This window comes from Vidua chalybeata, chromosome 16 (assembly GCF_026979565.1).
Source record: "Vidua chalybeata isolate OUT-0048 chromosome 16, bVidCha1 merged haplotype, whole genome shotgun sequence".
Taxonomy (NCBI): Eukaryota; Metazoa; Chordata; class Aves; order Passeriformes; family Viduidae; genus Vidua; species Vidua chalybeata.
In genome coordinates this window covers 6,466,035-6,482,470 of record NC_071545.1, presented here as the reverse complement: position 1 = coordinate 6,482,470, position 16,436 = coordinate 6,466,035, and the positions used below count along the sequence as shown (strand labels likewise).

At 42.8% G+C, this 16,436-nt stretch overlaps 1 protein-coding gene across 1 annotated transcript; it reads left to right on the top strand.

The window, feature by feature from the left end:
* Window positions 1-313: 313 nt before the first annotated feature.
* On the top strand, window positions 314-5,749 carry LITAF (lipopolysaccharide induced TNF factor). The gene is made up of 4 exons (XM_053957987.1): window positions 314-498; window positions 4,488-4,670; window positions 5,042-5,198; window positions 5,509-5,749. The coding sequence occupies exons 2-4, from the start codon at window positions 4,493-4,495 to the stop codon at window positions 5,615-5,617; spliced, it is 444 nt and encodes a 147-aa protein (XP_053813962.1). The 5' UTR covers window positions 314-498; window positions 4,488-4,492; the 3' UTR covers window positions 5,618-5,749.
* Window positions 5,750-16,436: the final 10,687 nt, after the last annotated feature.

Genomic DNA, 16,436 nt, shown 5'->3' with positions numbered 1-16,436 from the left:
TTGGCGAAAGCCGCAAATTTCCCGATCACCGTGACTGCGAAATGCACCAGGAGTGCCTGTACGTCCACAGACCCCCTTCCCTTCCCTTCCCTTCCCTTCCCTTCCCTTCCCTTCCCTTCCCTTCCCTTCCCTTCCCTTCCCTTCCCTTCCCTTCCCTTCCCTTCCCTTCCCTTCCCTTCCCTTCCCTTCCCTTCCCTTCCCTTCCCTTCCCTTCCCTTCCCTTCCCTTCCCTTCCCTTCCCTTCCCTTCCCTTCCCTTCCCTTCCCTTCCCTTCCCTTCCGCCCAGACATGCTGCCGGGAGCCGATGGCTCGGGGGAAGGGGCCAGCGGAGCGCCCTGCCGAGCAACGCCCGCGGCGCCTGCCCGCGGCTCTAAGGGGAAGGGGAGGAGGAAACGCGGGTGGGGACGGGACGGGACAAGCCCTGCTGACGGTGGCTGCACCCGGGCGAGCGGAGACGAGCGGAGAGGCGAGGAGGGCTGGCGAGCACGTCTCGGCACGGTAAGGGCTGTGCCGCGGCTCCGCGGGCAGGGCAGAACGGGGCCGGGGGGGAGGCTTTGCTCCTCCGCCGGGGCCGTTCCTGGGCCCGAGCGCTGTCCTCCCCGGGCCGCTCCCAGTGCTCCGGCCCGGCTGCGGGGAGGGGGAGAAGCCGCGGCTCTGAGGCTCGTTCCGCCCCGCAGGAGCCCCCGGGGCACCGAGGGCAGGCTGGGGCTTCGCGGACCAGCGGTGTCCCGAGCGGTGCAGTCCCCGTCCCGGTCCCGGGACGGTCCGGGAGAGGCCGTGGGCGACGTCTCCTGCTCTCGGCGATACGGGCGGGCGCCGAGCGAGGTCGGAGTTTCGCTTCCCCAAGTGTGGCAGGCGGAAGGTGGCCCTTTCTTTAGGGAATGCTCTCGGGATCCTCGCGGCAGCAGCTCCTCTCGGACCGGCCCTGCCCTACCCCGAGGAGGGGGTTACTCACAGGATGAAGCCACTCAGAGGATTATTCCAAAACTATTGATTGCTTGATAAAAGTAATACTCTAACCTCTGAAATCGCTCCTGCCGCCAGAACACACCGTGCGTGTTCTATTGGTACTTTGCCAGTATAGAATTCAGTGTAACCACAATGCCATTGGTTGTTCCTGAAATAATAATCTGTCAGAGTCATTTTTGTTGTGATTACTGGATTTTATTCTCTCACAAATGCCTGGAAAATTTAAACAACTTTGAGAAAGTATTTCCCAGCAAGTTGGTAAACTAGGCAGTTGTCCAGAGTTCAGACGAAGTTGGTGGTCCAAGAAGGTGCTGTGTTAGGGCTTTGCACTGCAAAAATCCGAGTGCTCTGATAAACCTGTATATCCTGCTGGGTTGTTAATAGCCTTCAACCTGTATTTCATTCTCGGTGTCGCTGACCAGTATCTGTCTTAGACTCTGATGCGCAGGGAGCCCTCTAAACCACCCGTGGTGTTGGAGGGCAGCTTGGGATTTCTAGTGAAGAGGACTGCGTAGGAATTGTTTAATTTAAGGATTAAGTTGTGTCAGATTTTAGCAAGAGATTAAGGGAAGGGCAGCAACACATTTGTTTGGCCAGACTAGGTTAGGATAGCTGTAATTGTAAGCAGTTCTTTATTGGATGGGTTTTTGGTTGGTTGTTTTTTTACATACCAAGCAGAGAGGTGGGCTATTACCTTCTTTTTGCCTTGTCCCCAGCCTAATTTTCAAGATGTCGAGTACATTTGTACATTTGCACTGGCTGTATGAAGTGATGGTTCAAATAGCTCTTCAGAGTTGACATTTAAAGCAGAAGGGACATTAGAAAAATGAAATGAAAAGCTGAAGTTGTGGTTACATCTACAATACTCTACTTTGAAGAGTTTTTTTTTGTAGTCCCGATGTCATCTTGATGTTTATTAGGAATTTTTGTTTTGATAGATAACTTGAAGGAGTTCATACATGGTTTTAGTTTTTTACCATTCACTGTAGTACTTTGTACATGTTATTTGTGTTACAGATTTGAAATTTTTAAAAAAGAAAAGGGATGGTACAAAGTACTGTGAGTACCTGAAACTTGTTCACGTTTATCTACAGAAAAAGAAAAGTGAAAATGCAGAAAAAGCACAGTGATCACTTTTAAATTGATATGGTTGTTCAAAACCATTTGGTTGTAAGAAATGAACATGCAATATAATTTAAAATAAGTAAATATCAAGACTTGAAGTGTTTGTGCTGGAAGTTATATAATTTTGAAATCTGTGAAAGGGTGTCTTACAATTTCTTAGAACTTGCTTGTCAGTGAAGCAGAGCTGAGCAGCTGAAGTAGCTGTGTGTTTAACCCCACCTGGCAACTGAGCACCACACAGCTGCTCATGCAATGCACCCCTGAAGAAACTGGACGGGTGTGAGAAAACTCATGGGTTGAGATAAGAACTGTTTCATAATTGAAATTAAATAATTAAGAAAAATAATAATTTAATAGTTGTACTGAAAAGGAAAGTTACAGAGGGAAATACAATCCAGCAAGTGGAGCAAATGAGAACAATTGCTCACCAGCAACCAACCAATGCCCAGCCAGTCCCTGAGTAGTTTTCCCTCCCAAAAACCTTCCTGATTTTATTGCTGAGCTGATGCTTTATGGTCTGGAATATCCCTTTGGTCAGCTGGGGTCAGCTGTTCTAGCAGTGTCCCCTCCTGGCTTCTTGTACACCCCCAGCCAACACCAGCACACCAAGTGGGGACAGTAGATCATGATTCAGCTCTGTAGTTTAGTCACAAGGAGAAAACTTCTCTTTTCTAAAGAAAACAGATCAGTGTTTTTTAAAGGTATAGCTGTGAAATACTTGTTGCTACAAAAACTTACTGAGTTTCAACATCTTGGACTGCTGCCTAGTTCCATTTTCATTCTGCCACAGCTGCAGTGTGAGTATGAGAAAGATGGGAAGGAGCAACGTTTGTCCCAGGCTTACCACAATTACTGCTCCAGCACCTGTAGCCACGTCTGTTCTTCTGTACCAGCTCCTGTGTTTGTTCTGGCCACAGGACTACTATAAAACCCACACTTGATTGAGTACACAATTCCCTTTGTAATACATCTTTCCACATTTCTGCTAAATCTGCTGAGAAGACTGTGTGGCTCCTGAAATATACAAACATTGGTGTTTCCTGGTGTATCCCCATGCCTCCAATGCAGTTGAGTTCTGTGTAACCTGGAAGAGTGAACAAACCCGTGACAAGTTCTTTATGGAAGTGTTTGTAGACCTCACTGAAATCCTGATGAAAGCTGTATTGTGTGAGGAAGGTAAACAGCAGTATTCCAGGGACTTTTCCATGGTCTGGGAGAGTGGAAAGGCTTGTGTCATTGTTGGAAACTTGTGTGCTGGGTCTCACCCAAGCTTTGTGTGGATGGAGTGACCCCAGTCCTAAACAGACACACTTGAAATTCTTTCTCTTTGCATGTTGTCTTTTGTACCTGCAAATTGCATCTGCAATTTCCCTTCTTTTATTCATAGTATTGCTGTGGGTAATTGGAGCTCCTGTAGAACTTTCATGGCACCATAGAATTAATATTCCAAATACAGGTTGCCTTTTCCAGATAGTACTGAGTGAAAAGACTTGCATGTGTACAGAGGGATTGTGTGTGCAGCAACAGAATGGAGTGTGGCTCTTGGGGAGCTGTCTGATGGTCCTTAGGAGGAAGGGGAAAAGGGAGATGCTTAGTCAGCATTGATGCCATGAAACCTTGTTCCACGAAGAAAATGGTGGGCAGATATAGGAAGTGGGTAGGTGGGGAGGAGGAGAGGAAGTCTGCATTGAAACCACAGTAATTTCTTGATGGTGGTCAGCATTCCTATTCTCTGCAACAAAATAAATTGCAATTGGTGGAGGAAAATTTGCTATACAAACTCGTTAAAACATTGCTAAGAAGCAAAAATGGCAAGGGTAGATATATTAGATATATTTGATAGTTGTAAAAGCTTTAAGTTCAGTTGGACATGCCTAATTGTTTGGGTTTCTTTTTCCTTCAATATAATTACTTCTTTCAAATTACAGCAGAGGTAAATAGTATTTTTTAAATATTGAAGTTTCACCACAAACCAGGCTCATGTTGATTAGCAACTACCATGTGGCCTATCATACTGTTCCATTTTTCAGGTGAACAAGAGGGATTAGAAATAGTGTTCTTGGAGAATTACAAGACTGCTGGATTGTTTAGAATACTAATAAAGATGCCCCACCTCCCTGCTTTAGTATTTTTAATTTATAAAGGAAGAATTGGTGTTGGGGCAAAGTGTAAAAAATTCCCAGTGAGAAGGAATTGGGAAGTAGGCAACAACAACAGTGAAATCAAGATTAACATTTAATATTATCAGAAACAAATACCAGCCAATTAATTTTATGCTGGCAAAAGTCCCTTTTAATATAGTTATCTTCTTGCTGTTGAGTTGAGCCTAATTATTTGTCAATTGCCATTAATAAATAATACCTTTTGTTATGATTTTCTCTTTTATGTTTTAGATATAATGTCTGCTCCAAGTGGCGGTCCTGTCCCATCTGCACCACCTTCTTATGAGGAAACCGTAGGAATCAATGTGAACTATCCTCACCCCTATCCCGTCCCTGGCCCTGGACAGAAGCCAGATGGGAAGGGAATGAACCTTCCCCCACACATGGGACAACCTCCACCAGCAAATAACCCCAGTAAGCCTCCAAAAATGTTCTGTACCTCATGTTAAGATGGTGTCAAAATGGTTGTTAGAAGATGAAAAATCGTGGTTCACAGGTGTTCAATGCCTGGCAAAAGTACTTTTGAAGAGAATAAGATGAATCAATTCTTATGAATCCTTCAGTGTGCAGTGATATCAATAACATAATTTAGTTTTCTGCAGTTTTTAGTGCAGCTTTATTTTTAAGACAGAATTTCTGCATTGGGAAATGCCATGGTTATTTCTCTCTTTGTGTATTTCATTGTTCTGAGCCCTGAATATTTAAGTTATACCTGATTTAGAGGAAGTTGATTACTTCTCTTTTCTCCTGTTCCTCGTGGAGTAAAGAGCCATTTCTCTGCTCAGTTACTGTTCAGACGGTGTATGTGCAGCAGCCAGTAGTGTTTTATGACCGCCCAGTTCAGATGTGCTGCCCTTCCTGTAACCAGATGATAGTGACACGTCTCTCGTACGACTCAGGAGCTTTGACCTGGCTGTCATGTGGTGGCCTCTGCCTGCTGGGGTAAGTAAACTCCAATTTGCACTTTTACCTTGACTTTTTTTAGGTCTAATATGTAATAGAGCTCTCGGCTTTGCTTTCTCTGTGTGGACATGAGCCTTCGTGGTTCAATTAGCCTACATCTGCATCTGTGTCCTATCAGACCTTAAAGCAGTTCTGGAGCATTACGGTAATGGACTCCATAGCCATGTGTGTTCTTCCTAAAGCTTATGGCACTAGTTTTACTGATGGCTTTTGAACAAAATACATTTTACCTTCTTGTGTGTATAAAAAGTGGTAAAGCAGTGTTTTTCTCTTTTTTTTGCCTTTGCAGGTGTATAGCAGGCTGCTGCTTAATTCCCTTCTGCATTGATGCCCTAAAGGATGTGGATCACACCTGTCCGAAATGCAACGCTCTTGTTGGCTCTTACAAACGTTTATAGGCAGTGTTTAAACATTGATTGATGAAGTTGTTTAGCACCTCTACAACTTCTCTCTGCAGCTTCATGGAGACTTCCTGTTTTTTTCTGTGCATCCTGTCACTGGAAACCAATAAAAAGTAATGTTTATTGCTAGATGGTTTGAATATGCATTTGCTTGAGAGGAGTCTCACTTAGGTCTGTGAAAAGCATACCTAATCTGTATGGGCTACTCAGTCCTGCACCAGTGGAGAGAAATGGAGTGTTTCCCTTTTTGCTTAATACAGAACAGGTTGGTGATATTCTTCAGTTAATCTTGTCTCAGGCATGTTACACATTGTGCTTGCATTGAGGCTGTAAAGTCTCAGCACAGGACAAGAGGAGGACATGTATGGAGAACTATTTAGGATCATGCTTTGGCAGCAGCACTGTTTACGAACTTGCAGGGAGTTGCCTCAGAGACAGGTGCTCCTCTTTGAAAAAAGAAATCTTTTGTTGTCATCTTTCCATGAGCACTAGAATTAATTTTAAAACTTTTGTAGTTTGAAGAGAACCAAACCTGAAGGCTTCTTCCTCCTTGGAGGTAGCTTTTCCAAATGGAAAATTCAGGTGGTTGTGCAAAAATTGCGAATGAATCTAGTATCTGAATTTTCTTGCAAGTTTCAAGTCTAGTCATGTCTCTAACCTGAAGTAAAGACGTTGATACAGAAGGTATTTGTTCAGAGGTTTTTGTTAGGCTGGAGGCTTTCTTACTGCTGATTGAAAGTCTGTGAAGTGTTTTCTTCACCCCAGTGGAAATGCCCAGAGCGCCTTGGTTAGAGCATTGGAGAACTTCCTTGTACATTTATGTAAGTCAGCTGATTGATCATAAACAAACCTCAGCCTTATCTTAAGGCTCGAATTCCACCTGAAGCACATAAATAAAACACCCAGGCTTTTAGTTGTTGATCTGCTCATTAATTATTGTTTCTTTATTAAGAAGGTAAAATGTGTGTTAAGAGTTTCTCTGATTTTTCTAAATTAAATGAAAGATGAGTTATGCTTTTAGAAACTTAAGCTGGATATGCTTATTTAAGACGATAATCACAAAAAATTAGGGAATGAGGCTCTGAAGGTTAAAGTAATTTCTGTGTCATAAGCAATTGGATCAAACAACATTTTGATGCATATCACAGAATCCAAATCACAAAATCAGCTGGGTTAGAAAAGGCCTTTGATATCATCATGTCCAGCCTGTGTCCTAGTGCCACCTTATCAACCAGACCGTGGTGCTGAATACCACACTCAATCTTTTCTTAAATACCTTCAGGGACTGTGACTCTACCATCTCCCTGGGCAGCCCATTCCAACGTCTGATCACCCTTTCTGGAAAAATCTTCTTCGTAATGTCCAACCTAAATGATACCTGTCCAGAAAAGGAAGACAGGTGTTTAAACAAGGCTGTGTTGGTAACACTGCATTAATATTTGTAAAAGTAAAAAACTAAAATAAATACAAATAAAAAATACTACATTTACTGTTCTTGCCAAATGTGCCTTCTGTATATATTTGGTATAAGATAGTTTTTCAAAAGTCTTTCAGCACTTTATGTTTGAAATCAAATAATTTTGTAGATCACGTACAGTCTAGATATTGCCTTGTCTTAATTAGGTTTTGTAAACTGATGCTGCTTGTGAGCCAGTCTGCAAGTGATTTAAGAGCTTCCTTGTGTATTTGGCAAAGGTTCCTGGTCTCATGCCGTAAGAACGTACATCAGCAGCTACTCACTGGCAAGAGGATGATGGAGATAAAAAGCTGGTAGTTTTGTAGCTTTCCATGTTGATGATGTGCTACCAACAAGTGCTTTTGTCTGCTGGTGCACCACCATAGTGCTCTCTTGTGTTCTTGAAGGGCTTGGGTCATGCTGCATTGAATTTTCTGTTCTGGTGACACGAGCAAGTCCTGTGCCTTACTTGGTGTCACAGAAAATGTGCTTCTTGTCAGTTTATTGTAGAGCAAGACAGAAAGAAACAATGAAGCTCGCAGTGTTTCCAAACTTGCATGGTGGGAAGGATTTTTAATTCTTTTAGTACCTTGTCGGTCTGGTCGGGATAATCCTGCCGTATATTAACTTGATAAATCTTCCAATTGTTATTACCTTAGCTCCCCTTTTCTCTCAAAGTGATGGTTGGAAAATCTGAGGTGATGGCACCAGAATGCAAAACACCAAAAAAAATTTGTTTTGATTTATGTGGACAGTCTGTTGATTCTCTTTAAGTTCCTTGTGTGGATTGAGAATAGGACACATAATGTTGGCAGCTCTTCCTTCTAATTCAGCATTCTGCAAGGCTTTCTGCTGCCCCTTCTGTAGTTGTGTTTCCTTAAACGCAAAGCCTGTGTTTGTTCTCTTGTGTATGGAATAATCTACAGACTGTGCCAGAGTAACCTGCTTTGTTAAACCTACCTTGGACAAACAAATGCAGGATATAACTTGCTTTGTGTGAAAGCACTTTGTGTTTGATTACGTTGAAATTACTGTTTGTTTTTAAAACTGGCTCTATTTAAAATAAAAACTTTGTCTTTCCTGTCTAGTGCTTGTAATTGGAAAATTATAATATTTGGAATGTTTCCAAACACATGGGTGGCTGAGATGTTAAAAGAAGAAAAGTAATTACGGGGCGAAATTTTTCAGAATCTCACCTGGGCCAAGTCTGTGATAAATGGCACCGTCTGCCTTGCAGACCAACTGTCCCACACAGTGCCACACTGAAAATGTGTTCTTTTCCTGCAACATGGGTCCTAGAAATATTTTTTCAATTAAAACTCTTACCCAAAACTTTCACTTGCAAATCAACTAAACAAACACATATAAATATGGCTCCATGTTCAGGAATATATATCAAATATCACTGTATTCAGTAGGAAAGAATCCTTATTAATCATGTGAGAATACCTTACTTTCTTTCAATATTTTCTATATTTCTTTCAATATTCTTTCTATATTTTTGTTTGGGTGGGTGGTTTGGTGTTTTTTTTTTTTTTTTTTTTTTTTTCTTTGAGATGATGAAAGCACAGGAAGGCAAGGTTAGTACCTCAAACAATTTTGTTTTAATGCATGAATATTTATTATTTTTATTAAGCAACTTTAGGGTTATTTTGGTAGTGAGTATTGTATGAATAGTTTTTTCTTGGTAAGGTAAGATACAGAAGGAGCAATGCTGGCTTTATGAACTCAAGCTATTTTCACGTAAGAAGAAGCACAGGCCATCTGAAATCCTCCAGCCTCACATTACAGATGCAGGTAAAACCTTCCCTATACCCACCTTCATGAGTTTTCCAGGATGACTTTGCTTTCTGTTACACTTTGACAGTGTTATTTTCATTAGGCTTCTATTTTTATTAGACAGAACTTGCACAATGTTCAAATTCTGATGAGGCTTGAGCCAGAAAGAAATAAAACTTGTTTTGTCATGCAAAGAGGATCCAAAATAAAAGTTGTTAAGTAAAAGGCAGCTGATAGCCCTACAAGAGGGAGTTGTTAAGTGAGTTCACAGTGGTTTCAGGAAGCTGCTATTTATTGCAGTGTTTCTGAAAGCACTTCTGGCAGTCTAACCACAAGGGTTTTTTGAAGAAATTCTAGTTAATAATAATAAAAAAAAATCAAACCTAGTTAATTATTATTCATAACTGAGCATCAGGAGGTCAGTAATGGAGTATACAATAATGTTATCCTCAGAGTAAAAACTAAGAAGTGCAAGTCCTGTGACAAAGGTGTAGTTTTTGTAGTTCAGGTGATTGCATTTTATAGCAAATTAACTTCTGTGTTCCTATTTGCTTCATAAGATCCTGCAATGTGATATGAGCTTATTTTTTTTTTTAGAATTACTTTTAATGTTTTTTTTTTGTGAGATGAATACTCTCATGTATGATATGCTGGGTGTGAATCCAGTATAAAAATAAATTTGCCAATGAGCATCTTAGTACTTTTTCAAACCAGGACACTAAAAGGTGCGTGTGAAACCTATGTGTGGTCTGGAGGTGCTGAAAGTAGCTGTGCCCAAGCTGAGAATAAACCAAGAGTGAGTGGGTGGCTTTTTGAAAGTCCTTTTGTAGTTGGCTGTTTTGCTTCACACTACAGCTTTATCTTTGTAACAAAAAATTACCCCCAAAAAGCAGCTTCAGTGAGCTCCAGAGGACCATGGCATGAACAGGGAGTATGACGGACTGCTCTAAGACTTAAAGCCACAGTGCATCTAAGTGTGACAGCAAGGGATTCACAAAAGCATTAGAGGGGAAAAAAAAGACAAACCCAAAGCAATTTCCATCTCTTGCTCCACACAGCCTCTGAAGTACCTTCTCCTGGTGCTACTCTGACTGCTCTGTGTCTTGGTAACTGGAAGACTTTTTTTTTTTTTTACTCTAGGATAAGAGAATAATAGAATGGCTAAGGTTGGAAAAGACCTCTGGAACACTTGAGTCCAACCTGCCAGCTCCACCTTTCAGCCATGTCCCTAAGCACCACATGGACATACTTTCTGAATGCTTCCAGGGATGGTAATTTCAGCACTTCCCTGCACAGCCTGTTCCACTGCCTGACCACTCCTTTAGGCGGCTCAGAGGGAAAGGTCCTCCTGTGACTTCTTCTCTCCAGGCCGAGGCCCCCCCAGCTCCCTCAGCTATTGCTCATCAGTCTTGATGAGGAGCTCCAGTGCACGTCTCTGGTCACGCTGCAGCAGCTCAATGTCCTTGTTGCGAGAGGCCCAGAACTGGACACCGGACTAGAGGTGCGGCCCCATCACCCCGTTTCCCCGCAGCCATCGCTGATCCTTTCGCTCTGCCCGCCCTCGCCCCGGCTGTGCCGCGAGTTCCTCGGCAGCTCCTCGGCGCTCGGAGGCCGAGTTTGGGGACGGTCCGCCGGGGAGCGGCCGCTGCCAGAGCATTGGGGCAGACAAGTGGCCCCTCCATCGCTTAACTTCGGCTGGGAAAACGCCCTGGAAAGCGTTGGTCCCTCGCAGCGCTTTCGCGGCGTTTTCCCCAGAGGTGGGGGGTGTTCGTGCCGCTGCCCCCGGAGCGCTGCCCCGGGCGGTGCCCGGCGCTGTGAGGGGCTCCGGGCCGCGGGCTCCCGGCCGTGCCCGGCGCTGTGAGGGGCTCCCGGCCGCGGGCTCCCGGCCGTGCCCGGCGCTGTGAGGGGCTCCCGGCCGTGCCCGGCGCTGTGAGGGGCTCCGGGCCGTGCCCGGCGCTGTGAGGGGCTCCCGGCCGCGGGCTCCCGGCCGTGCCCGGCGCTGTGAGGGCTCCGCGGGCTCGATTCGGGGCCATAACCAGGCGGAGCTCCCGGACACGGGAGGGCTGCGGGCGCAGGGAGGCGGAGATGCGGCGAGCACACAGGTGGGTGTGGGACCCTGGCCAAGGGCACTTGCCTCCTGCCGTCGGCTGTTAGGGCTAAACGTCAGTGTTACGATAATATTAATTTAATATCATTTGTGGGGCGTATACGAAGCAGACTTTGCCAGTTTGTAAAAGCTCAGGCTTTCCTGGCAGTAATGGTGAACAGCTCTCAGGTGTCCACGGACAGGCTTACCGTGTTTTGTGACAGATGGTACTTTTATTAAATTCATTTTCCAAACCTGAGTACAGTGTCCATTAAAATGGTTGAATACTTTCTGAGACTTACAGCCAGCATGGGTCTCTTGTGTGTCATTAAACTAGTGTGTTTGCATCATATATGTCAGATTTTCTTCCATTTTTAAAGATTATCTAGGACAGCAATGTGTTGGAAATTTCTCTTCAGTAGGTTCTTCAGTAGGTGGTGTTTTGATATTTTAGAAAAAGCTCACCTGTAGGAATGTGCCCCCTGTTGACGGAGTAAACAAGTTACCCTTTGTCTCCTTAAAAAGGAAAAAAGCCCAGAAGTTTATCTCCTCAATTTAATTAAAAGACACCTCATAGGACCTTGGGGACTTCACCTCAAACTTAAGGATAGCTAATTGGACAGGAGCAAAAAAGTCCCACCTAAGCAATTCACTAGAAAAATAAGAGAACACAAGAAGTAATTGCTTTTGTGAAGTGTTTTAGCAGGAGCAAGAACCTCTTGCCCTGGCTCAGTTTTTCTCTGTAAAGAGCTTTTTTATTTTGCCTTTTATTAAAACATTTTGTTTCCAACACTGTCACAGGAGCCATCCTGCTTCTTTTATGCCACCTGAAGTAGCTGAGCTATCAAGGGTATAATGCTTATCTCTGAGAGCTTATACGACCTGGCTTGAACAGAAAAAGCATTACTCCCCTGGTGCGAGGTTGGAAAAAATACAAGATGTTGAGTCTTGGGCTCCATCCTGCATTTGCCAATCACTACATGAGGGATGCCACCTGAGTCAAGTGCACAGGACACTTATGTGATTGACTTCAGTGAGCATTTAGGACCTAGCTGCTATTCAGGCATTTAATTCCGTATTTAGATGTTTCAATAAAAACTGCCCCAAATCTGTGCTCTGCTGAAAAGAGCTGCTTGAAATATTTTTATCAAAAAAAGCATTAGAGTTTTGTTCGTAAATTTCTTTGTTCTTGGGTCTATGAAATTGTCCAGATTCAAGCAAGCTCAGATTTATAAATTCTTGAGGATTCTCATAGCCCTACCATAAGATATTTTTCTTCTTTTTTTTATTAGTTTAGTTTCTTCCCTAAGAAAAGGGAAGCTACAAAGCTAAAACTTGAGATTAGAATGCAAATTAGATTATTTTAGAAAGCCTAAGTTACTCTTTGCACTTGAACCAGTGTCATGATAAAGCAGAAATTCTCTCTAATTTCAGTGTTGATGTTCCTACTGACTTTGATACAAATTTTATGCTTTAAAGTTTTTTTTTTTAATAGCTATGTGAAATATTTTGAAAAATCTTATTATGTAAACAGTTAAAAGTCAGACTGGTGTGGAAACTGGGCAATATTAGTAATTCAAGAAAAGAATTGTCATAATATAGCACTTTTCTAGTAAATTCACCATGTTTTTATGTTCCTGCCCAGCTATTAACTTCCATGCTTCTATCCATATCGCTGATAGTAGACCAAGAGCTAGATGACTGCTTACATGGAGTACATACAATGCCCAGGTGAGCTGTAGTCTTAAATGAAAAATTAGAATGAATACCAGACGGAGTAGCTTAGATAGTAAAAATGGCAAACTCAGCAAGTAATTTTCCACAAAGAAATCTCTGAAGCAGCTTTGGAATAAGAATATTTTCAAAAATCACTGTGAAGGCAGGAGAAGTCTTTTTCAGTTACTGCTTTGCGTTGGTGCTAGGAAATTTGAGTTGCTGTGTGAAATATGTACGTTTTCACTGTTTTGTGGTGGGGTTTTTTTGGTGGTTTTTTTTTTTTTTTTTGTTTTTTTTTTTTTTTTTTTTTTTTTAATTTAGATTCAAACCTAGACTGACTCTGAGTTTGGCATTTGGTAGGTCAGGGATTTTGATAGAGGGGCCCAGATTACATAATGGAGTATTTTATTAACTCTTTAGACTGGAATCATGCTCTCTACCTTCTTTAGTCATTGATGTTTGCAAAGCACACTTGAGAAGTTCTTTTCCCTTCAACATTTGTAAGCATTTCATGAGCAAATGTTGTATGATAGAGGAAATAAATGCAGAAAAGAGGCTATAGCAGTACAAACCTGGTGGGGGAGAGTAGTACCAGTGACTGGGATTGTTATTGAAATTTCTCCTTGTGACTGTCTTGGTTTGGAAAGACAGGTGTCTGCTAAGCAAGGCAGGAACCTCCCCTGAAATGGAAAAAATGTAGACCCCCATACCTCCGAATTGTTATAAATTTGAAATTAAGGGGGGCTCTCAGGCAAAAATATAGGAGCAGGAATGACAGTTCTTTATTATGGAAGAAAATTAAAAGATGAAATAAATAATGCAGTGAACCAAAACAACACTGACAGAGTGAGAATACAACCTGTTAGGGTTTTGGCAGCAGTCCGATTGGGAATTATGGCTGTAGTCCTCCTGGAGTATCAGGTGTGGTTCTGTTGGAGCAGTGATCCTGTAGAAGAGGGTGTCGTCTTCTTGCAGTGGAAGAGGCAGCTGTTCCTCTGGGAAATCTAGTGCAGGAAAAGCCATGCTGGTGTTCCAGAAACTCAAGATTATATCCAGGTAGAAATCCTTGGTTCCTCCCTCTGGGCAGAGCATCTCACAATGGGATGTTGCAGTTCTTATCAGTCATGCAGTGACATTCAGTAGCCCATTATCAGCAGATGTCTCCCCTGAGAGAGGATTGGTTGTGGAAGAGATAAGGAAAATCTGCCCACTTAACAGAAGACAACTGCCATACAGATGGCAAATGGAATACATCTTGCCTTTCAATCTGGGACAGTGACTCTCGTTTGAAGTGAGCAGTAGCTCAGCCTAGACCAGAGGGCTCGCAGCAGGAGGAAACAAACATTTGCCTGCCCACACGGTTTCCCTTGGCAGGTGCTGGCACACAGGCACAGCTGAGTTGTGGCCATGGCTCATGCTGAGTGACCATCAGTACATGGGCTCAGAGTGCACGGGAAGTGTGGGAAGAGCCCCGGGCTGGCTAAGGGGTCTGCCTGGAAGGCCTGTGTCTGATGTGTTGTACAAACCCGATTGGTACCAGAAGGACGGTGGTTCAATGGTTTTGTGTGTTATTCACACACAATTTCACCCATTTGAGGTTTAGGACTTTGGTGGGATGAGGTGCCTCCCACGAACTTGCTTGCTCCCAATGGAAACACCTTCCCTTGACTCCCAAAGCTTTGGCTTTCAGCCTATGTGCTTTTTGGTTGATTAATCATCAAGGAGTGATTGCTAGGGTGGCTTTTACATTTGTTAATTTAGTTTAAACTCATTTGCATGGGATTCTTCTGAGCATTTGCTCCGTTATGATGGTATATACATAATTTTTTTTCCCTGCAGTTTTGTGGGATTTCTAATAGATTAACTTATCTTTCTCTTCTTTTGCAAAAAGAAATGCTGTTGGGGATGGGATCAGTGGTTACGCCTGTATCTGTCTCTCCCCCTTACTACAACCTCCCCCTCCCCTCTGCAGGCTGCCCTGCCAGAGCCCCTCCTCTGGCAGGAAGAGGGGAGTTGAAATAGTGAGCTCCTGCTTTGTGAAGGAAATTTTCTTTCAGTGCCTTGCTCAGAGGTGCATTTGAGAGCAGAACTGATGTGTTTTTGTTAACTTCTGGTCTGAGGATTTCGATGGCCACAGGGTTGCTTGCCATCATTTTACTCTGTGCTGTTGTGGCTGGAGCTTCAGGTAGTAAGTAGAAGAAATTTTTCCTCTCCTAAGATTGGTCTCTCTCAATGCAGAATACATCTACTAAGAAATATTCTCACTGGCAAAACTTCAGAGACTTATGTTTCAGCTTGTAGGTGTGTAGTAATTCTTGTAGCAGCATTGTCTGGATTTTTGGTGTAGTGTAGCAGTTTGCTTTACTGAGCTCTTTGGGTGGTACTGGGCAGGTGGGAGAGCACCCTCCCTGGGGAGGATGAATTAAATAGTGCATCTTCCTTCAGCATTCTGGGGAATGCAACAGAAATAGTGAGATTGTGTCAGTCTGTATACTTGATAGAAGAACTGTCATGGATTTACTTATTTGTTTTGAGGACCATGCTTTGATTTCAGTAATTTCACTGAAATTCAGAAGCAGCAGGTCTGTGCTGAGCTGCACACAAATTTGCAGTGCTTTTCTGTTCTGTTACCTGTCATTGCAGGATCCTCAGAGAGGTTAAGTTATGGAACTTCCTGTTTTGCAGAATGTGCAGGTGAGTAAAACAAGATAAGGAAAGAGGAATTTGAAAACTTCCACAGGGGTATTGTGTTCTGAGAAGAATGATACTTATGTCTGAGTGATCAGCATTCATGGAAGTAGCAGAGAAGTTCCACCGAGGTTTACCAGGCCCACACCTGCCTGAAGTTTGCATTCTGTGAACTCTGAAAAACTCCTAAGCATTGGAGCTGAGCAAAGGGCTAAACCAGTGTGGGACTAAACCCAGCCATGAGCATGAAGAGCAGATCTATTTCATCTTGCTGTGGTGAAGGTCCTGCTTTGCTGCTCTCTGAAAGGTGTCCAATGAGCATCGTGCTGTAAATGCATTACATTTCTGTTCTGCCTTGGAAATGAACTTCTTGCCTTGAAGGAAATTGTGCAGTTAGGTGCTTGGGAGAGGGGAAGTATTTTCACCCTCCCTACGGGAGCTATGGCAGGCATGCAGGGTACTTTCAGAAACCCAATTCTTTCTCTTGAAAGTCCAAGTGGGAAAGGAATAATCTGAATATCCATCCCTTAACTTAGCTGATTTCTGTGGCTGAAAGATTAAAAGAGAAGAAAAAATAAAGAGAAGGGGAAGTTTAATAGGCTAAAAAAACACCCTTTTTTTTTTTTTTTTTTTTTTTTTTTTTTTTTCCTTTATTTCCTAGGACACAATGCATCTTACTTCCCCAAAAGAGCTAGATACAGCTACAGGTATTCAACAGTCACCACCACGTTCCTGCAGGGAAATAGTTACAAAAGCAGTGGCATCTCTCTGGAGAGCACAGTGATCATTGAAGTGTTGGGGAATTGCCAGATGGTTTTGAAAGTAAGTATTGTCATAATTGTTTGAGTTATTGAGATGAGCTGATGTGGAATCTTATTTTTCTTTGGGATTATTGCTACATTTCAAGCATTTGTTTTTCTTGTAATTAAAAGCCAGTTCAATTCTGGATCTCATAATTAGAGTTGCAGTATTGCTTTGATGCACCACAACTTGAAATTAGCTAGGTATTTGTCAATTTTAAAAGGCAGATTAAACAAATAATTGTTTTCTTTTTTAAGTGACACAACAGTTTCACTGTTTTGCTACATGAA

What these genes read in the sequence shown, in the direction of transcription:
- LITAF (XM_053957987.1), top strand. Translation starts at nt 4,493, where the DNA reads ATGTCTGCTCCAAGTGGCGGTCCTGTCCCATCTGCACCACCTTCTTAT. An exon ending in TCCACCAGCAAATAACCCCA is followed by an intron (nt 4,671 to 5,041) that starts GTAAGCCTCCAA and finishes TTCTCTGCTCAG; the next exon opens with TTACTGTTCAGACGGTGTAT. An exon ending in GGTGGCCTCTGCCTGCTGGG is followed by an intron (nt 5,199 to 5,508) that starts GTAAGTAAACTC and finishes TTGCCTTTGCAG; the next exon opens with GTGTATAGCAGGCTGCTGCT.